Source organism: Pristis pectinata, chromosome 34 (genome assembly GCF_009764475.1).
Source record: "Pristis pectinata isolate sPriPec2 chromosome 34, sPriPec2.1.pri, whole genome shotgun sequence".
NCBI classification, from domain to species: Eukaryota; Metazoa; Chordata; class Chondrichthyes; order Rhinopristiformes; family Pristidae; genus Pristis; species Pristis pectinata.
Genome location: NC_067438.1, coordinates 13506021 through 13528890, shown reverse-complemented (window position 1 = coordinate 13528890; position 22870 = coordinate 13506021). Strand labels below are relative to the sequence as shown.

General features: G+C 45.6%; 1 protein-coding gene across 1 annotated transcript; it reads right to left on the bottom strand.

Annotated features, from left to right (window-relative positions):
• Positions 1 to 10257: 10257 nt before the first annotated feature.
• On the bottom strand, positions 10258 to 14454 carry LOC127585970 (probable G-protein coupled receptor 139). Its single transcript, XM_052043726.1, has 3 exons — positions 14314 to 14454; positions 13060 to 13234; positions 10258 to 11165 (listed from the first exon to the last, which is right to left on the bottom strand). Exons 1-3 carry the CDS (start codon positions 14452 to 14454, stop codon positions 10258 to 10260), a joined length of 1224 nt encoding a protein of 407 aa, XP_051899686.1.
• Positions 14455 to 22870: the final 8416 nt, after the last annotated feature.

The following is a 22870-nucleotide window of genomic DNA, read 5'->3' as shown; positions in this document are numbered from 1 at the left end:
CCAATCGAAAAAAAGAAACTCGTAAACATTATATCCTTTCCTCCTGTCACCCAACCAATTTCAGATCCAATTTGCCATGTGGACGCGGATCCCATTAGCTCTCGTTTTTTGGACCATTCTCCCATGTGGGGCTTGGTCAAAGGCCTGACCGTATCCATGACCATTACATCAATAGTACAGCCTTCATTGCCATAATTTTGTCCGAGCTGAGGTGGCAGTAGGCTGTAAGTGGAAGGATTGTTCCGCGCTACCACTGGCATCTGCAGTCGCTGCCATCCCAGCCATGGATCTGCCCCACTATCAATTCTAACAATGAAGGAACAATCCCAGTCAGTGTAAGTAAGCATATGATTTAACTAACGAGGCAAAGTTAAAGATGTTTATGAGTGTCAGAAAAAAATTAAATGTAGTCGGTGCATTCAGTTAACCCAATCAATAGAGGGCTGACAACGTCGCCCAGATCAACGAAATGCGAACGCTGTCGAACACGGGAACTCCAGGACGCCCCGGATACCCCTGTCAGTTGCAGGTGCGGGAAGAATCCTCAGGCGGAATAAACTCCTGGCCCGGGTTGTGGAGCTTGAACGACAACAGCCCATCTGAGAGGCTGAATGTTTCACAGGCAGTACACTTGGTGAGGTTTCCACGACGCATGGAGATGGGGAATGGGTGGCGAGATCAACAGACGTATTTAAGGTAGGGATTGATATTTTTGAATGATCGGAGATTAAGAGTGATGGGAAAAAGGCACGGAACGGGATGTTAAGGTCAGTGTGGATCAGCCATGACCATTCTAAATGGTGGAGCAGGCTGCAGTGACCAGGTGGCCTACCGCTGCTCCTATCTTCTGGTATTCTTGTCTTCTTCACCACCAGACCAAAAATTGAACATGCAATGCAATTCGAAAAGAGCCGGCACGAGGTTATGCGTCTTTCAACTAAAAGACTTTATTGTACACCGTATTGCGAAGTCATACTTCAGTAGGACATGCAGTATGTAATCTGAAGGACATGAGAGTCAGCAGGAATATTAAACGCGTTAACGGCTTTTCCGAAGTAAAATCTATGAAGTCAGCTGTTCGATGAGCCCGCGCTGTCCGAAACAGAGGGCAGAGAAGGGGGCGGTTTAGTGAGATTAACAGAGTGAAAACCTGCATTGTCCTCGGACTGCCGCTCTAGACCGACTGCCGCTCCAGTTTCATGGGTTTAATGATAAACCGTGTTAGACTTTTAATTCCATTCTTCAACTCCTTTCTGAACTTGCTCTGCGTCATTGCGTAGATGCTCGTGTTGACACAGCAGCTGACGCGTATGAGCAAGACCCCCACCTCATTGGCGATGTTGGAGGGGCTTGTCAGATCCCTCCCCACGAAATTAATTGTGATTCGAGTACAGATAAATGTCACCGCTCCCGTTGTTCCGAGTAGTATGAATGTTCCGGACACGGTGAAGAGTAAGACGATGGACTTGCGCCGATTCTCCGTCTCGCTGTCTTTGCAATCCTTTCCCTTCAGGCGCCTGCGGACCCTGCTGGCCGCTACAATGTTCTTGATCGTCAGCCCGTTCAGGAGCAGTATTAGAGCGAAGGGGAGGAAGGAGAGAAATATGCTGCACATCAAGGAGAAAGCCACCCACCAGATCGAGGTGAAGTAGTCGGCTTTAGGTCGACACCCCCAGTTCACGTTATCTATGGTGTAGCGTGGCTCGTACATGAAGTGAAAGGGGATGTACTTTAGGCAGCTCAGTGCGCACAATGATAAAATAACCACAGTGGCCTTCCTTTCCGTGCAATATGTGAGTCTCAGCTTCGGACAACAAATGCTGACAAAACGGTCGAAGGTGAAGGACACGGTTAACCAGACAGAATAGTCCAGCGCGACAATCCGCAGGTATACAAATGTTGGGCACACACTGCTGCGAATCAAGAATGAGTTAGGGGAATAGTAAATGTAGATTCCACCGAGCAACACCTGAAAAATGATGACCAGCAGGTCGGAGATTGCCATCGTCATCATGTAACGCGTGATTCCTCTAGAGAGACCGCACTTTCCCCGGTGCAGGATCGCAGCCGTCACCATGTTCGCTAAAGGAACACAAAATACAGCGAAATGACCGCCTAAGCAGCCACCAAGTGTAACAGTGTCGATGCGTTCATTAGCGTGTTATATTCAATAGGACAATGACACTGACCCATGCGGGCTGTAGCGTGAGAAATATATTAGGAAATTTGAAGTCATACAACACGGAAACACGCAATTAGACCCACCGAGTCCGCGACAACATCTCTCTCCCTATCATATGAATCCAACACCGATACCTCCGCATATTCTCTTTTTATTCACATCAACCCATCCCGGTCTGTACAATACCCAGATCCTCCCACTCACCTGCACACGGGGAACAATTTAGAGCAGCCAATTAACCCATCCATAGCGTTAGCGTGTCCCAAAATTCTATTGAACATCTGCTCAGCAGTTATCGACCTTAATTATTGCAGATGTTTCATCGCCCACAGATGGTTCCTGAACGGTGAGCTTCATTATTTTGATTTTATATTGACAGCATCAGCAGTATTTTGCTTCTCCTCAGTTAAATTCTTATTCCGCGGCGTTATTGACAACCTGAAAGCCATGGTTTAAATCCCAACAAAGTCTGGAGACCTGATATTAAAACAGTTAATGCTGGAAATACTCAGCTGGCCAGGCAGCCTCTGTGGAGAAAAAAAAATCATGATTTAGCATTTCATATTGATAACCTTTCATCAGAACTTGGATAAAGCAAATGCGTTTTGATTTAAACAGCAGTAGGAGAGCATGATGTTGAACCTGACAGGGCGGAGCCCATGGGAGCCTGAATGAGACAAGTGGTGGTGGCGCCGGCTGAGAGAAACTTTTGAAGTTTTTTTTATGGAACTGCTCTGCCTGCAGAAGGTGAAAATAGAACGTCCTCAGACAGCTTCCTCTATTCATGAGCATAAGAACATAAGAAACAGGAGCAGGAGGAGGCCATCTGGCCCGTCGAGTCTTCTCCGCCATTCAATAAGATCATTGCTGATCTGGCTGTGGACGCACATCAGTCAACCTGCCTTTTCCTCATAACCCTTAATTCTCATACTATGCAATCTCTATCTCAATGTGTCTTAAATATATTTATTTAGGTAGCCTCGACTGCTTTCGTTGGCAGACAATTCCACAGATTCACTACTCTCTGGGAAAAGCAATTCACACCTTTTACACACAGATTGGCTTCGATTAAGATTTCTTCACCCTCTCTCAGCCGCTATCACGACGACTTGCGCCTTTCATTCTCTCCTGATTGCCATTTTTTATATCTTTGTTAGTCATATGTACATTGAAACACACAGTAAAATGTATCTTTTGCGTAGAATGCTCTGGGTACAGCCCGCAAGTATCGCCACGCTTCCGGCGCCAACATAGCATGCCTCAACTTCCTAACCCGTGCGTCTTTGGAATGTGGGAGGAAACCGGAGCACCCGAAGGGAACCACGCAGACACGGTAAGAACGTACAGACAGTGCCGGAATTGAACCCGGTTCCCTGGCGCTGTAATAGCGATACTCTGAGCGCTACGCTATCTTAACACAAAGGCTCTGCTTCCCTTGCGTATATCGCTATGACTCTATATTCTCTTTGTTCCCTCCAACCCTTCTTTCAGCTTGAAGTATTTTGGTTTTAATTTTGTGTTCACACACCTCCTTCTCCATCTCCTCGCCTACTCCAGCAGAATCAATGGAATATTGTCCTTACGACATATCGCATTGGAAGCCCGTCGATGTAGTGCTCTCCCAATACTGCACCAAAGGTGGGCGAAAGGGGCAGCAGAGAATATACAACATCGAGTTAATCTCCCCGATAGGCGACGGTGCTATCATTTGTGAAGAAACTAGAGGGGCTGACTGTGTTTGTTCACCAGATTCCGTCCGGTAACAGCCTCACATTCCCTGCACGGGATGCTGTTGGTCACCCGCACCAAACGGATCAAACGCCCGCACCAGGGGTGAGTCCGTTCCCCTGAGCCGATGAACTCCAGTGGTCTGCACTGGATTTTAAACCATCTACGACCAGAACACCAGTACCTCACGCGAAGTGGGTGAGGAAACTTTTCCCAGAGAGAGAGAGAGAGAGAATCGGCAGAGAGAGGCTCCAGGTTCCCTTCAAGGAAGACAAGGAAAAGGAAGTAAACATGAAAGGACAAAGGACAGGTGAGCCAACGAGACTGCTGAATATAAGCGGTAACAGAGAGCGTAAGGGGTTTAAGAAAACGATATCAGAATGCGGAACCCTCTGTAACATTGAGACAGTGTAGCAACATGTTGAACGACATGACTAGGTTTACCGGGGATCCCAAACGCCGCCATAATCGGATAGAAGATCTCCTTGACGTACAGAATTGGAGCCCGTGCCATTCTGGACGAACCGCAGTGTCGGTTACAAACAGGGGAGGCACACTGTTGCAAGCAGCGTGGCTTGGATCCTCATTAATACCCGTGCCAATCCTCCAGTGGTTTCGGAGAGTGACAGAACAATTAGATTAGTCACAGGTTCTTTAACAAACATCTTTGTTTCCGCAGGAGTGAAGAAATTTTACTTGCCTCTCGGTGGCGGAATATTAAATGCACAGAGAATAGGAATTCGTGGGGTCGCTTCTGACCGTCTCTCGATCCAAGGATGGATCGGGGGAGAAAGTTGTTTAATTCAATGTTTAATTCAATAAAACAATGTCCGGCATGGTTCACGTTGGCTGACTTTAACATAGGGAAATCTGAAGTGCAATCAGTCCTTTATCACAATTTTATTCACGGAAGAGGGAATGGCGCATATCCCAATGGTTTGCCCAAATCATATTTCTAATTATGAGGTGAATAGTCGACACTGGAACTCAGGAACACCAAGTATGAAGCCTATGTGACGGTTTTTAGGCTGACCAATTTCATGTCACTCTTTGATAGCACATCACAGGCCAGGTTACAAGGCGATTCTCCTGCCAAAATGGCACTAGAATTTCCTCATCAGATTTATCACTTTGTGATGGACAACAGTTTCACATAAGCAGCTGAAACACAAAAAATGTTAGAAATTTGAAAAGAAAATCAAAGATTGTCTGAGAGGAATAATTAATATTTCAGGCTGACAATCTTTCATCAGAAGTGAGAGAAATTAAATTACAGATACAAAATTTCTGGAGTAAGCTTAAGAAGTGGGCGGCTAAAACAGGACGACGGGGTGCGGGGTGTTGTTGGTGCAGTGGGATACAACTAGGAAGCCAACCCAGGGCAGAATCAGGAGAGTGAGGTACTCTTAAGACTGCGCATCAGAGGAGACGGAAAGGACTGTTACCATTTCAGGTTCTGAAAACTTTCATGTGCCAAGAAACAATGAGAGGTGCAGTTTCTTAAGATGCTGTGTGTTCGTTGGAACATTGCAGGCAGCCCAGGACACAAAGTGCTCAAAAGCAAAAGAAGCGCCTTATGGAAAATTCAATGCTTCACCCCTCGTATTCCACTTAGATAACCTCCAACTCAATGGTATGAACACTGACATTTCCAATTCCAGGAATCCCTCACTTCCCTGTGTTTCTTACATACTCCTGGACTACCCGACCAGGCGGGTGCTCTCTGCCTTTGCTAAGATTTTATATCCCTACATCACCGCCACCCCTTGTTCAGACTCAGTACCATTCCCCACCTGGTTTCATCTGCCCATCACCCATATACCTATCATTTTGCGTTTCTTCTCCCCAGAAAAGACAATGATCCATGTTCCCCTCTCTGATCTCCAGAATTCCGGCTGTCTTTGCCCTCACTAGACTAAGCACAACTTTGTCATCCTGGTGGGATCTCTTCCAGCCTTCAGAGAACAGCTAATTCCCTACACTTCCGATTTCTGACAAAACGACAAAGATCTGAAATGTAAAATCTTCTCTCTCTCTCTCTCTCTCTCTCTCTCTCTCTCTCTCTCTCTCTCACTCACTCTTTCTCCCCCTTTTTCTCTCCGTAGGTGTTGCCCGAACCGTTGAGCTGCTTGAAGTGCATCCTGCTTCACTTCATGTATGTACCATGTCCGTGAACTGGCATTGTCGCCGCAAAGCTGCAGATTTCAACTTCATCACGTGGGGTGGTTTTCCCGGGTGCGCAGCTTCTCCATCTCTTTCCTCCCCGTCGATCTAACTCTGCTGCTGAACGGGCTGACAGTCAGGAACATCGTAGCGGCTAAGAGGTACCGCTGGCACCTGAAGCGAGAGAAAGGCAAAGACATTGAGACGCAGCATCGGCGCGTCATCGTCTTACTCTGCACCATGTCGGCCACTAACACACTGCCGTATTCGACGGAAATTGTAACGTTCATCTGTACTCGAATTACAATGAATTTAAGGGGCGGGGATCACACAAATCCCTCTTACATCGACAGTGAGGTGGGGATCTTATGCTCCTCAGCTCCTGCGCCAACACGTGTATCTATGGAATTACCCAGAACAAATTCAGACAGGAGGCGAAGAACGCGGTTAAACATTTTTCTCTGTTTATTGTTAAACCCATCAAACTGGCACGTCAGCTGGCCTAGATTTAGAGTTCGAACATGTCGAGGCCATTCATTCTATTCCTTCACAGGGTCGTGCCATTCTGTGATCAACTTTACAGCCAAAGCGGACTCCGAACAGGAATATCCATGGAATCAGATTTTGCACCGTTATCCAGTTTATTCTCGAATGACTAATCTTTATTTTCCCAAATGGCCAGCTCAGCTCCACATGGCCAAGCCTTGAGTTCATTGCTGTTGTACTCTATTTTTCAGTAAGGGAAATGTTTCGTGCATATTGATTCCTCTTAATCTATCAGTACTTTCACTTCCATAACCTGTGGGCATGCATGCCAAGGCTCTCCTCAGTGCCCCACCATACAACCGCTGTCGTTTTCCTCATATTTCTAGGTTCAGACTGAGAGCTGTACCGAAATAAAAATATAGGCCTCGAATAATTCTTGTATTATAACAGATACATTGTACAAAGTTGCAGTTGGATTAAAATTCCGGAATCTGAAAACATCCTCAGCTCCTTTACAATTACGTCCTATTTGTCTTCAAGGTCTGGGCTGTTAAAGGTGTTCAGGCAACGAGTGCGCTGATTCTATCCTCGCGTTTAAATTGGTTCATTATTATTGTCAATGTACCCAGGTACTGTGAAACCGCTCATTGTTGGTGTTCAGGCAGCCAGACAATGAGAGCAGTATGATTACAGGATCCTCAGCGTCAGCGGTCGCCTGTCAGTCACCAATCACAGGAAGGCGCAAGCCGACGTCACAATGCACCTTGAACTTGAGGATAGTGAATTTACCGACCGGCATCCAGCGGCCCGGACCATTGATCTGGGAACATGGGATGAAATCCCTTCTCGGCAAATATGCAACTTAACTGAAGTAAATCTGGAATAAACAGCGTGCTTCGGTAACGCAGTTCAATGATGCACCTCAGGGTAAAGGGAATCTCCCGGGATTGGCCCAAATATTAGTGTCTCTGTAAAATGGAGTGTGCAGGTGTGAGGTCCTCCGGTTTGATCCCTGTGTAGCTGAACTTTCTCTGCTCCATGACTGGTGTTTGTGCCAACATAATGAGTCCCGTCTGTTCTCAAGTTCTCAGCCTGAATAGTTTTCTTTTGAATTAGGTTTTGTCAGGAAGATGAAAACAGTCCACCGTTTCAGGGGAGGGTCCCACAGTTTCCTGCAGGTTCCCTATACTCCCAGTCTCTCTCTCGATCCACCACTCTCAAAACGTTCTTCGTCCATCAACTCTCACATTTCCTCATCTCACGCTGTCTCTCTTCGCTAACTTTCTCCTTCCTCCGCTGCATCTCACTCTCTTCAGAGGCTCTGATTCTGAACGATCCCATGTCAGGACAGGGACAACGGGCATTACAGACGGCCACAATATCTACTCTTCCTCTCCTTATAACTTTTGCAGCAGGAGAGGTAGCAATATCTTGGATAGTCCGAGTCGACCTCCTCGAGGAGGAACCCACCCGCACGTGACCCAGTCAGGGCACTGGGAACCGTGCGTATCCCATGTGTTAAAAGACATAAATACGCAAAGAGGTCTTGGGCCCAACGTTTCAGTGCCGGCCATAAGGTAACTAAAAATATTAAACCCATTTCCTAGCACTCAATCCGTAGCATTCTATGCCATAGGATTACAATCGTACACCTAAATACTTCGTAGATGTCACGAGAGTTGCTGGGGGAAAGAAACGTCTTCTTCAAATCCCTCATAAATTTCCGAGCTTCCTTAATCTCTTCTCTATATCATCTAATAATTTTGTATACCACGCTCCAAGGAAAACAAACCCAACCTGCCCAATCTCTACTCATGCCGTCACATACCAGGCAACATCCTGACGAATTCCTTCTGCATCCTCTCCATTCCAATCACGTCCTCCCTATAATATGGTGACCGTAAATACAAACAGTCCTCCAGTTACAGCCTAACTAATACATTATATTATTGTATCACTAAATCCCTCCACTTATACTGTACCGCTAATGAAGGCACGAATTCTATCTGGCTTCTTCGGCGTTATCCACCTGTTCCGCTGCTTTCAGGAATCCCAGAACACCAGGGTCACTATGTTCCTCATAAAACCGTGGCGTCTGTGCCTCTATATCCTACCCTTGTACGTCCTCTCAAAGTGCACCACCACGCCCTTCAGTGTTACATTGCACGTGTCATTGTTCATTCAATCTCACCAACTCATCAATATCGTGCATTAGATTCCCTCCATCCCCCATTGTCAATAACACCTCTGATTGGTGCTATTTGCCAAGTTACTTATCATGCCTCCTACATTCACATTCAGGTTGTTCATGGATAAAGCAGAGAGCAAGCTTCAAAACCTGTCCATATTTTACCTCACTAGTCACAGACATTCAATCAAAAAGAAGAAAGCCTGGAAAATCATATTCTTTCCTCCTGTCACCCAATCAATTTCATTCCAAAGTTGTCATGAGTCCCGGTTCCCATTAGCTCTCATTTATTGGACGATTCTCCCATGTGGGGCCTGGTAAAATGCCTGACCGTAGTCCATGACGATTTCATCAATGGCGTAGCCTTCATTGACACATTTTTATCCGAACTGAGGTGGCAGTGGGTTGGAAGGGGTGGAGTTATTTAGCGCTGCCATTTCCATCTGCAGTCACTGCCATTCCTGCCGTGGATCTCCCCCACGACTGATTCCAACAATGAAGGAACGGTCCCAGTCCGTCTAACTAAGCATATGCTTTAACAACGAGACAGGGTTAAGTATGTTTTTTAGGGTAAGGCGAGTGTAAATATAATTATTGTAGTTATATTCTTCCAGGTAATTCAGTTAGCCAAATAAATAGAGGGCTGACAACGTCGCCGCGATCAGTGAAATACAACAGACCGAAAACTGAGCATGCAAAGCATTGGTAAAAGGGTTGCTCGGACGAGGGAGGTGTTGTTCGGCTTCAGTGTCCTCAGACTAACCAACATTATTGTACAACTGCTATCCCACACGGGATCTCCAGAACTCTCCCCGTGTACGGGTCAGATGCAGCTGAAGGAAGAGCCCTCGGGCGGGAGGACCTCGTGCTCCAGGTTGGGGAGCCTGAACAACAGCAGCCCATCCGAGAGGCTGAATTTTTCATAGCACGTTTCGGGAGTCTCCACGACCGAGGCAGAGGGGGAACGGGTGGGTAGATTTACTTATGATGTAGTTTAGACGTATTAGAGATGGGGAGGGTAGGTTTTTGAAAATTTCTGAAAGAACAATGGTAAAATGGCACGGAAGAGGAGGTTTGGGCCAGTGTGGATCAGCAATGATCATACTGAATGGAGGAGCAGGGCGGAGTGACCTAGTGGCCTACTCCTGCTGCGATTTTCTGGTGTTCTTGTGTTCTTCACAACCAGACCGAAAATTAAGCATGCAAAGCATTTGTAAAAGAGCTGCTGGGACAATGGAGGTATTGATCGAAGTCAGCGTCTTTAAACTAACAGACTTTATTGTACACCGTACTTCAATAGCAATTCGGCCGAACAGCAAAGGACATGTCGAATGGAATAGGAAGGAGGTGAGGGTCAGCAGGAGAATTAAATGTGTTAACGTGTTTTCCGTGGCAAATCTGTGAAGTTTCGTGTTCTTTGAGCCCGCTCTGCCCGAAACTTGAGGGCAGAAAAAGGTGCGGTTTGGTGAGGAGAATGGAATGAATTCGGCTTTGTATTCGGACTCCAGCTCTAGGCCGCCTGCATCGCCAGTTTCATGGGTTTAATGATAAACCGTGCTAGACTTTTAATCCCGTTCGTCAACTCCTGTCTGAACTTGCCTTGGGTCATTGCGTAGATGCTCGTGTTGACACAGCAGCTAACGCGTATGAGCAAGACCCCCACCTCATTGGCGATGTTAGAGGGACTTGTGAGATCCTTGCCCACGAAATTGATTGTGATTCGAGTACAAATGAATGTCACCGCTCCCGTGGTCCCGAGTAGTATGGACGTGCCGGACACGGTGAAGAGTAAGACGATGGACTTGCGCCGATTCTCTGTCTCACAGTCCTTGCCATCCTGTCCCTTCAGGCGCCGCCGGATCCTGCTGGATGCTATAATGTTCTTGACCGTCAGCCCGTTCAGGAGAAGTATGAGAGCGAAGGGGAGTAAGGAAAGAGAGATGTTCGACATCCAGGAGAAAGCCAGCCACCAGATCGAGGTGAAGTAGGCGTCTTTCTGTCGACAGCCCCAGTTCACCTTATTCATGACGTAGCGAGGCTGGTACATGAAGTAAAAGGGGATGAACTTTAAACAACTTAGCGCGCACAAGGACACAATCACCACGGCGGCCGTTCTCTCCGTGCAATATGTGAGTCTCAGCTTCGGACAACAAATGCTGACAAAACGGTCGAAGGTGAAGGACACGGTTAACCAGACAGAATAGTCTAGAGCGACAATCCGCAGGTACACAAATGTAGGGCACACTGTGCTGAGAGTCAGGAAGGATATCGGAGAATAGTAAATGTATATCCCACCGAGCAACACGTGAAAAATTAACACGAAAAGGTCGGAGATCGCCATCGCCATCATGTAACGCGTGATTCCTCTGGAGAGACCGCAATTTTCCCGGTACAGGATCGCAGCCGTCACCACGTTTGCTGGAAGAAGCATAACGCACAGAGAATTTAACAAAGAGTTCATTGTCATGTGTCATTTAATAGCATAGTCATGTTGACCTGAGCACGGTCGCTGAGGGGAACACAAAACACAGCGAAACGACCATTAAGTAACAAGAAATTGTAATAAGGAGGAAAATGCTTGCGTTCGCAGCCACGGCAACATTGGACACGAGACACCGGCAGAAATTAGCGTGTTGCAGTCAATGGGACAATGACACTGACCCAGGAGGGAGCCAATGTAACGGGCTGAATTGTAAGAAATTCAGTACTAAGTCATACAAGACGGAAATAGGCAATGCGACCCAGCGTGTCCGCGACAATGTCAATCACCCAGTCACACGAATCCAACTCCGATTCCTCCGCATATACTCTTTGCATTCCCATCCAGCCATCGCGGCTCGTACACTTCCCAGACTGTACCACTCAACGACACACAACCGAAAACTTCCAGCGGCCATTTAATCTAACAATAGAGTGATCTTTACATAAGATTTGCATGTCGCCAAATTCTACTGAACATCTGCTCAGCAGTTAGCGACCTGAATCATTGTGAATGTTTCATCGCCCACAGATGGTGCCTGATCGGTGAGTTTCATTATTTTGATTTTATATTAACGTATCTGCAGTATTTTGCTTCGCGTCGGTGAAATTCTTATTCCGTGGCCTTATTGGAAACCGACAAGCAATGTCTCCAAATGTAAAGCTAAAATCCCAACAAAGTCTGGAAACCTCGTATTAAAACATTTAATTCTGTAAATACTCATCTGGTCAGGCAACATCTTTGAAGAAAATATCACGTTTTAACAGTTCGTTTGATATCCTTTCATTAGAATTTGCAGAAGTCAGGAAAGGAGGGCGTTTTGAGTTTAAAAAAAAGGAGGAGAAGACGATTTTTTGCCCAACACAGTGGAGACCACGGCACCCTGGATGAGATAAGTGGTGGCGTTAACGGCTAACAGAAGGTGCTCAATGTTTGTGGCTGGAAAGAATCTGCCAGGAGAAAGCGCAAATGCAATTCCTGAGGCAGCTCCCTCTACTTACATCTCTCACACTCAGATTGGTTTCGATTGAGATTCGTTAACCTTCTCTCAGCTGGTACCTCCTGGACATGTGCTTCTCATTATCTCTTGGTCGCCATATTATCACTGAAGAGTCTGTTTCCGTGCCCTATAATACTATTACCCTATATTCTCTTTGGTACCTCCAACGCTTCCTACAGTTTAAAATATATTGAGTTTCATTCTCGCCCTTTTTGAAAGACCCCTGCTTCTCCAACTCCTCAACATTTCCTGTACAATCAATCGAATATCTTCCGTACACCATGTCGCATTGGAGGCATGGCAGCACCGTTACGGTATTGTTCTCCCATTACTGCACCAAAGGTCAGCGAAATGGGCAGCAGAGAATTCACAACATCTTGTAAATCTTCGTGATAGGCGAGGGTGCTACCATTCCTGAAACAATTCGAGGGGTTAACTCTGTTTGCATTCCGGAATCCCACCACGGGGTGGTGCTGGCCAGCCATACCAATCAGATGAAACAACCGCACCCGGGGTCAGTCCATTCCGAAAAGCCGATGAGCTCGTATGCTCCAGAATGTATATTAACCAACGATTCTATACCAGAACACGAGTAACTCGCGAGTTGAGGTCGAGGAGACTTTACTAGAAAAAGAGACACAGACTGTCTCCAGCATTCCTTCAAGAAAGTGAAAGCAAAGGGTAAAGGACAAAGAACAAATGAGCCAGCGTGACTGCCGAACACAAGCGGTAGTAGAAAGCGGAAAGATTTTATGAAAACGGTATCAGAATACACATATATCTTTAGCTGTGAGACAGAGCAGCAGCATATCGAAGGACATGACAAGGCCTACCGGGGATTCCGACCGCCGCCATAATCGGATAAAACATCTCCTTCACGTACAGAATTGGTGCCCGTCCCATTGTTGAAGAGCCGCAGTATTGGCTGCAAAACCGGGGACACAATGGAGCAAGCAGCGCAGTCTGGATCCTCATTAATACCCTCGCCAATCCTCCAGTGGGTTCGGGCTGCGACAGAACAATGAAATTAGTCACAGGCTTTTTAACAAACATATTTGTTTCCGCAGAAATGAAGAAATTTCACCTATCTCTCGGTATAGGAATATTGAATGGAAAGAGAATAGGAAGCCGTTGGGTCATTTCTGACCCATCTCTTGATCCAAGATACAATATCATGAGTCTGTCCTGGAATTGGAGTCTCTTTATTCACAGGACGGCAGTCGTATTTGATGTTGGAGTATTTTAGAACAATCTGAAATCTGAAATATAATCAGTTCTTTCTCACATTTATATCCACGGAGGAGCGAATGGGGCATATCACAATGGTTTGCTCAGATCATATTTCTAATTCTGAGAGTGAACGATGGACACTAGAACTCAGGGAAATAAAGTGTAAAGCGTATATGGTGGGTGTCAGGCTGACCAATTGCAAGTCACTCTTTGATATCACATGACAGGCAAAGCTACAACGCAATCTGTCAATAATATCATCAGAATTTTCTCATTAGATTTTTCATTTTGTGACAGATAACTCTTTTACATAAACAGCTGAAATGTTAAAAAAAGATATGAATTGCAAAGTAAAATAAAAAGAATGTCTGATAATACTCAGCAGGAGGTTGTTTATATGGAGAGAGGAATACTTAAAATTTCAGGTTCATATCCTTCCATCAGATGTGAGTTAAATTAAATAAAAAATGCCAAGAGCTCTGGAGGGAACACAGAAAGAGGCGGCTGATAAAGGAGAGAAAAAGAAGTGTGTTGGGGCGGTGAGATATAACTGGGTAATCAAAGCAGTGCACCTGCTGGAAATGAGATGCTGGCATCTCAGCAGAGGGGAAGGAAAGGAGAGTTAGCATTTCATGTTCTGAAAACTTCAGTCTGTAAATCCACAACGTGAGGTGCAATTCCTTAAGGTATTTTGTTTCTTTAGGACATTGCAAGCACCTCAGGAAACAGAGTGCTCAAAAACAAAAGAAACCCCTGATTGAAAATTCAATGTTTGATAGTACATATTCCACTTGGGTGGCCGACAACTCAATGGCATGAACAATGAATTTTCCAATTTCTGGTAACCCGCAACTCACTGTGTTCCTTTCACACTCCCACGGGATTACCCGCCGCTCGGGTTCTCTCTGACTTTGCTTGCATTTTTCATCCATAGACGAGTCCACATCCATCTTATCTCGACTCAGTACCCCACCATTCAACCGCTTCCTTTGCCTCATCTTTCTCTGTTCAGATTGAGAGCTGTACCGAAATAAAAATGTTGGCATCGAATAATTTTTGCATCAAACCATATACACTGTCTAAATATGCTGTTGAATTAAATTTACTGAAACTGAATCCATCCCCAGCTTCTTTACAATGAAGTTCCATGTACCTTCGTGTTCTGGGCTGTTAAAGGTGTTCAGGCAAAGAGTACGCTGATTCTATCATAACATTTGGATTGGTTTATTATTATTGCCACATGTACCGAGGAACAATGAAAAACTTGTTTTACAAGCCATCTGTACAGATCATTTCATTGCAACAGTGTATTGAGCTAGTACAAAGGATGGGCAGAACAAGCGAACCTTGTTCAGTACCGATACTTTTGGAAATGCTCACTGGGTTCCTGCTGTTGGCGGCTGTCACCTCAACCTTGATGGGTGGTGTTCAGTAAGATAGAGGGAGATGTTCGCCTACAAGAGCCTCAGGGTCAGCAATCAGCTGTCTGCGACCGACCATGGGAGGGTACAGGCTGACCTCACGATGCACCTTGCACGTGTGGACAGTGAAGTTACTGACCGGCATCGAGAGTGCGAACCATTGATCTGGGAACATGGGTTCGAATCCCTCACTGCAACTGGAGGGCTTAACTAAATTAAATCTGGAATAAACATCGAGCGCCAGTAATGCGCTTCACTTATGTACTTCAGGGAAAGGTATGTGCCCGGAATGGCCCAAGCATAACTGTTTGGACAAGAAGGAAGCTGCATATCAGAGCTCCTCCTGTTTGATCCCTGCACATCCTGACTTGTTCTGCCCCATCACTGGTGTTTCTGTCACCATTATCTACGTCCGGTCTACATCCAAACTCTTGTACTGAGTAGATTTCTTTTGAATGAGGTTTTGGAAGGCAGTTGAAAACAGCCCACCACGAGACTACCGAGCTCCCCCCCCCCTCTCTCTCTCTCTCTCTCTCTCTCTCTCTCTCTCTCTCTCTCTCTCTATCTATCTATCTATCTATCTGTCTATCTATCTCTATATATCTGTCTGTCTGTCTGTCTATCTATCTATCTATCTATCTATCTATCTATCTATCTATCTATCTATCTATCTATCTATCTATCTATCTATCTATCTATCTATCTATCTATCTATCTATCTATCTCTCCCCCTCCCTCCCCTATCTCTCTCACTCTCTCTCTGCCTCTTGCCCTCCCACTCTCAAGACTCTCCCTTCACCATCTCTCACACATTTCCACATCTCACCTGTGGTAGCGAGACAGCTGTTTCTACCTTTTTCATTTTAATTGTTTTCACATCAATCCTACTGATGAAGGCGATCTAACAAACGCTTGTTTTTGCGTGAAGTACACGGGGTTTCACTGACGACCCCGAAATCTACTCTTCCTCGCCTTATGACTTCAGTTGCGGGAGAGGTGGCAATATCTTGGACAGTCTGTCGACCTCCTCGAGGATGTCCCCACCCGCAGGTGACCCAGTCAGGACACTGGGCTACGTGCGTATCCCATGTGTCAAACGTCATATATACGGAAAGAGGCCTTAGGCCCAACGTTTCCGTGCTGGCCTTAAGGTAACTAGATATATTAATCCCATTTCCCAGCACCCAATCCGTAGCATTCTATGCCATGGGAATTACAATCGCCCATCTAAATACTTCATAAATGCCACGAGAGTTTCTGGGGGAAAGAAACGTCTTCTTCAAATTTCCCATAAATTTTCGAGCTTCCTTAACCTCTTCTCTCTATCATCTAATTATTTTCTATACCACGCTCCAAGGAAAACAAACCCAACCTGTCCAGTCTCTACTTATGCCGTTACATTCCAGGCAACATACTGGCGCATCTCTTCTGCATCGTCTCCAGTCCAATCACGTCTTCACTATAATATGATGACCAGAAATACAAACAGTCCGTCAGCTGCAGCCTAAATAGTACGTTACATTATTGTATCACTAACTCCCTCTATTTATACGATGTGTTGCCGCTAATAAAGGCACGTATTCTATCTGGCTTCTTCGCCGTTATCCACCTGTTCCGCTGCTTTGAGGAATCCCAAGGCACCAGGGTCTCTCTGTTCCTCATAAAACCCTGGTGTCCAATCTTACACTGTGCATCTATATCCTACCTTTCTCAGTCCTCTAAAATTGCACCACCACGTGTCTCAGTGTTAAAATGCACGTGGAATTGTTCTATCAATCTTACCAACTCATCGAAATCGTTCATTAGATTTCCTCCACCCCCTCCCCTCCCCGTCATCAGCAACACCACTAATCGGTGTTATTTGCCAAGTTACTTATCATGCCTCCTACATTCACATTCAGGTTGTTCATGGTTAAATCAGAGAGCAAGCTTCAAAACTTATCCATATTTTACCGCACTCGTCACAGACATCCAATAGAAAAGAAGAAACTCTGGAACATCATATTCTTTCCTCCTGTCACCCAAACAATTTCATATCAAAGTTTCCATATGGACACGGTTCCCATTAGCTCGCATTTTTGGGCCATTCTCCTATGTGGGGTCTGGTCAAATACCTGACCGTAGTCCATGACGATTTCATCAATGGCGTAGCCTTCATTGACACATTTTTATCCGAACTGAGGTGGCAGTGGGTTTGAAGGGGTGGAGTTATTTAGCGCTGCCATTTCCATCTGCAGTCACTGCCATTCCTGCCGTGGATCTCCCCCACGACTGATTCCAACAATGAAGGAACGGTCCCAGTCCGTCTAAATAAGCATATGCTTTAAACAACGAGACAGGGTTAAGTATATTTATTTAGGGTAAGGACTGTGTAAATATAATTATTGAAGTTATATTCTTCCAGTTAATTCAGTTAGCCAAATAAATAGAGGGCTGATAACATCGCCGCGATCAGTGAAATACAACAGACCGAAAACTGAGCATGCAAAGCATTTGTAAAAGGGTTGCTCCGACGAGGGAGGTGTTGTTCGGATTCAGCGGCTTCAAACTAACCAACATTATTGTACAACTGCTATCCCACACGGGATCTCTAGGACGCACCCCGTGTACGGGTCAGAGGCAGCTGCAGGAAGAGACCTGGGGTGGGAGGACCTCGTGCTCCGGGTTGTAAAGCTTGAACAACAGCAGCCCATCCGAGAGCCTTAGTTTTTCGACGCACGTTTCGGGAAATCTCGACGACGGAGGCAGAGGGGGAATGGGTGTCGAGATTTACTTATGATGTAGTTAAGACGTATTTAAGATGGGGAGGGTAGGTTTTTGAAAGATTTTGAAAGAGAAATGGGAAAATGGCACGGAAGAGGAGGTTTGGGAAAGTGTGGATCAGCAATGATCATACTGAATGGCGAAGCAGGCTGAAGTAACCTGGTGGGCTGCTCCTGCTCCGATTTATCTGGTGTTCTTGTGGTCTTCACAACCAGACCGAAAATTGAGCATGCCAAACATTTGTAAAAGAGCTGCAAGGACGGGGAAGGTGTTGTTCGGATTCAGCGTCTTTAAACTAACAAAACTAATTGTACACCGTAATCCATAGGAGTTCGGCCGACAGCAAAGGACACGTCGAATGTAATAGCAAGGAGGTGACCGTCAACAGGAGTATTAAATGTGTTAACGCTTTTTCCGTTTAAAATCTATGAAGCCTCGTGTTCTTTGAGCCCGCACTGTCCGAAACTGAGGGCAGAAAAAGGGGCAGTTTGGTGACGTTAATGGAGCGAATTTAGCGTTTTACTCGGACTGCAGCTCTAGGCCGCCTGCACTGCCAGTTTCATGGGTTTAATGATAAACCGTGTTAGACGTTTAATCCCGTTTTTCAATTCCTGTCTGAACTTGCTTTGGGTCATTGCGTAGATGCACGTATTGGCGCAGCAGCTGACCCGTGTGAGCAAGACCCCTACCTCATTGGCGATGTTAGAGGGGCTTGTGAGATCCTTGCCTACGAAATTGATTGTGATTCGAGTACAAATGAATGTCACAGCAGCCGTTGTCCCGAGTAGTATGGACGTGCCTGAAACTGTGAAGAGTAAGACGATGGACTTGCGCCGATTCTCCGTCTCACTGTCCTTGCCATCCTGTCCCTTCAGGCGCCGGCGGATCCTGCTGGACGCTACAATGTTCTTGACCGTCAGCCCGTTCAGGAGCAGGATTAGAGCGAAGGGGAGTAAGGAGAGAGAGATGTTCGACATCCAGGAAAAAGCCAGCCACCAGATCGAGGTGAAGTAGGCAGCTTTCTGTCGACAGCCCCAGTTCACTTTATCCATGACGTAGCGAGGCTCGTACATGAAGTAAAAGGGGATGTACTTTAAGCAGCTCAGTGCGCACAAGGACACAATAACCACGGCGGCCGTCCTTTTCGTGCAATATGTGAGTCTCAGGTTCGGACAGCAAATGCTGACAAAACGGTCGAAGGTGAAGGACACGGTTAACCAGACAGAATAGTCTAGAGCGACAATCCGCAGGTACACAAATGTAGGGCACACTGTGCTGAGAGTCAGGAAGGATATCGGAGAATAGTAAATGTATATTCCACCGAGCAATACATGAAAAATTATCACGAACAGGTCGGATATCGCCATCGCCATCATGTAACGCGTGATTCCTCTGGAGAGACCGCACTTTCCCCGGTTCAGGATCGCAGCCGTCACCATGTTTGCTGGAAGAAGCATAACGCCAGAGAATTTAGCAAAGCGTTTATTGTCATGTTGCATTTAATAGCATAGTCACCTTCATCTGAGGACGGTGGCCGAGGAACAAAAAGCACAGCAAAACGACCATTAACAACAAAGTGTAATGAAGAGGAGAACGCTTGCGATAGCAGCAACGGTAACAATGGAGACGCGACACTGGCAGAGGTCAGGTGTTCGTTTGCGTGTTGTAGTCAATGGGCCAATGACACTGACCCATGGGGGAGCCAATCTAGTGGACTACAATGTAAGAAATTCATTACTAAAATCAGAGTGATACAATACGGAAATAGGCAATGTGACCCAGCGGGTCCGCGACAAGTCAATCACCCAATAACACGAATCCAACTCCCATACTTCTGCATATGTTCTTCACATTCCCATCCAGCCATCGCGGGCCGCACACTCTCCAGACGTTACAACTCGCCGACACACAACGGACAACTTCCAGCGTCCACTTAGTCTACCGATAGAGTAGGATTTACAAGCGATTTGCATGCCCCAAAATTCTACTGATCATCTGCTCAGCAATTAGCGACCTGAATCATTGTGGATGTTTCATCGCCCACAGATGGTGCCTTATCAGTGAGTTTTATTATTAAATTTTATATTAAAGGCATCTGCAGTATTTGGCTTCATGCCGGTGAAATTCTTATTCCGTGGCCTTATTGGCAACCGACAAGCAATGGCTCCAAATGAAAAGCTAAAATCCAAACAAAGCCTGGAAAGCTGATATCAAAATATTTAATGCTGTAAATACTCATCTGGTCAAGCAGAATCTTTGGAGAAAATATCACGATTTAAAATTTCGTTTGATAACCTTTCATTAGAACTTACAGAAGTCAGGAAAGGTGGGCGTTTTGAGTTAAACAGACGGAGGAGAGGTCAATTGTGTGCCCAATACAGTGGAGAAAAAAACACCCTGAATGAGATAAGTGATGGCGTTCACCGTTAACAGAAGGTGTTCAATGTTTGTTGATGGAACTGATCTGCCAGGAGAAATGCACATGGGAAGTCCTCAGGCAGCTCGCTCTATTTACACCTCTCACAGTCGGATTGTCTTCCATTAAGATTCGTTCACCTTCTCTCAGCTAGTACCTCCGGGACATGTGCCTCTCGTTATCTCTTGGTCGCCATATTACACTATTACCCTATATTCTCTTTGGTCCTTCCACCGCTACCTACAGTGTAAAATATGTTGGCTTTCATTCCCAGCCTTTTTGAAAGATCCCTGCTTCTCCAACTCCTCAACATTTCCTGTACAATCAATGGAATATCTTCCGTACACCATATCGCATTGGAAGCATGGCAGCACCGTTACGGTATCGTTCTCCAATTACTGCACCAAAGATCGGCGAAATGGGCAGCAGAGAATTCACAACATCCAGCATATCTTCGTGGAAGGTGAGGGTGCTACCATTCCTGAAACAATTAGAGGGGCTGACTGTTCGTTTTCCAGAATCCCACCACGGCGTGGTGTTGGCCATCCGTACCAATCGGAACAAACAAACTCACTGGGAGTGAGTCCGTTCCAAAAGCCGATGAGCTAGTATGCTCCAGAACGTACATTAACCAACGATTCTGTGTCAGAACACGAGTAACTCGCGAGTTGACGTTGAGGAGACTTTAGCAGAAGAAGAGTTTCAGAAGGGCTGCAAAATTCCTTCAAGGAAGTGAAAGAAAAGGGTTAAAGACAAATGACAAAGGATCCAGCGTGACTGCAGAACGCAAGCAATAGCATAAAGCTGAAAGAGTTTATCAAAGCGGTATCAGAATGCACAAATATCGTTAGCAGTGAGACACAGCAACAGCATATAGAATGACATGAAGATGCTTACCGGGGATCCCAACCGCCGCCATAATCGGATAAAAGATCTCTTTCACATACAGAATTGGTGCCCGTCCCATTCTTGAAGAGCCGCAGTATCGACTGCAAAACCGGAGACACAATGGAGCAAGCAGCGCGGTCCGCATTCTCATTAATACCCGTGCCAATCCTCCAGTGGGTTCTGGCTGCGACAGAACAATGAAATTATTCACAAGCCATTTAACAAACATATTTGTTTCCGCAGAAATGAAGAAATTTCGCCTGTCTCTCGGTATAGGAATACACAATGCAAAGAGAATAGGAAGCCTTTGGGTCATTTCTGACTCTTCTCTTGATCCAAAATGCAACGTGATGAGTTTGTCCTGGGACAGTAGTCGCTTTATTCACAGGACGGCCGTCCTCTTTGATGTTGGGGTCTTTTAGAACAGGGAAATCTGAAATATAATCAGTTCTTTCTCACATTTATATCCACGGAAGAGCGAATCTTTTGCTCAAATCATATTTCTAATTCTGAGGTGACCGATCGACACTTGAACTCAGGGGAATCGAATGCAACGCGTATATGGCAGGTGTCAGGCTCACCAATTGCATGTCACTTTTTGATATCACATGACAGGAAAAGTTACAACGCAATCCTCTGTCAATAATATCTGCAGATTTTTCTCATTAGATTCTTCATTTTGTGACGGATAACTCTTTCACATAAACAGCTGAATGTAAAACAAAATGATAGAAATTGGAAAGGAAAATAACAAGAATGTCTGATAACACTCAGCAGGCGGTTGTTTATATGGAGAGAGGAATAGTTGATATCCTTCCATCAGATGAGAGTTAAATTAAATAAAAAATTCCAAGAGCTATGGAGGGAGCTTAGAAAGAGGCGGCTGATAAATGAGAAAAAAAGGAGTGTGTTGGGGCGGTTAGATATAACTGGATAACAAAGCAGTGCACATGCTGGAAAATGAGATGCTGGCATCTCAGCAGAGGAGAAGGAAGGAGAGTTAGCATTTCATGTTTTGAAAACTTCAGTCTGTCAAGCCACAACGTGAGGTGCAATTCCTTAAAATATTGTGTTTCATTTGGACATTGCAAGAAGCTCAGGAAACAGAGTGCTCAAAAGCAAAAGGGACCCTGGTTGAAAATTTAATGTTTGACATTTCATATTCCACTTGGATAGCCGACAACTCAATGGCATGAACATTGAATTTTCCAAATTCATGTAACCCGCACCTCACTGTGTTCCTTTCACACTCTCAGGAGATCACGCGCCGCTCGGGTTCTCTCTGACTTTGCTTGCATTTTGCATCCCTCCACGAGCCCACACCCACCCTTTCTTGACTCAGTACCCTACCATTCAACCACTATCCTTTGCCTGATCGTTCTACCCAAATAAAGAGTATTAGCATCGAATAATTTTTGCATCAAAACATATACACAGTGTAAAGATGCTATTGGATTAAATTTACTGAAAATGAAACCATCCCCAGCTTCTTTACAATTACATCCCATGTATCTCCATGTCCTGGGCTGTCAAATGTGTTCAGGCGAGGAGTACTCTGATTCCATCATAGCATTTGAATTGGTTTATTATTATTGTCACATATACGAGGAACAGTGAAAAACTTGTTTTACAAACCATCTGTACAGATCATTTCATTGCAACAGTGTATTGAACTAGTACAAAGGAAGGACAGAACAAGTGAACCTTGATCAGCACCGATACTTTTGGAGATGCTCACTGGTTTCCTGCTGTTGGAGGCTCTCGCCCAAACCCTGACGGGTTGTTTTCAGACAGCCATACAGTAAGAAGCATAGAGGGTGCTGTGCGCCTACAGGAGCCTCAGGGTCTCCAATCAGCCGTCTGCGACCGACCACAGGAGGGTGCAGGCTGACCAGACCATACACTATGCAGGTGTGGACAGTGAAG

What these genes read in the sequence shown, in the direction of transcription:
- LOC127585970 (XM_052043726.1), bottom strand. Translation starts at nt 14,454, where the DNA reads ATGAGGCAAAGGAAGCGGTTGAATGGTGGGGTACTGAGTCGAGATAAG. An exon ending in GGGAGTGTGAAAGGAACACA is followed by an intron (nt 13,235 to 14,313) that starts GTGAGTTGCGGG and finishes GTTCTGTCGCAG; the next exon opens with CCCGAACCCACTGGAGGATT. An exon ending in GGCGGCGGTCGGAATCCCCG is followed by an intron (nt 11,166 to 13,059) that starts GTAGGCCTTGTC and finishes TGCTTCTTCCAG; the next exon opens with CAAACGTGGTGACGGCTGCG.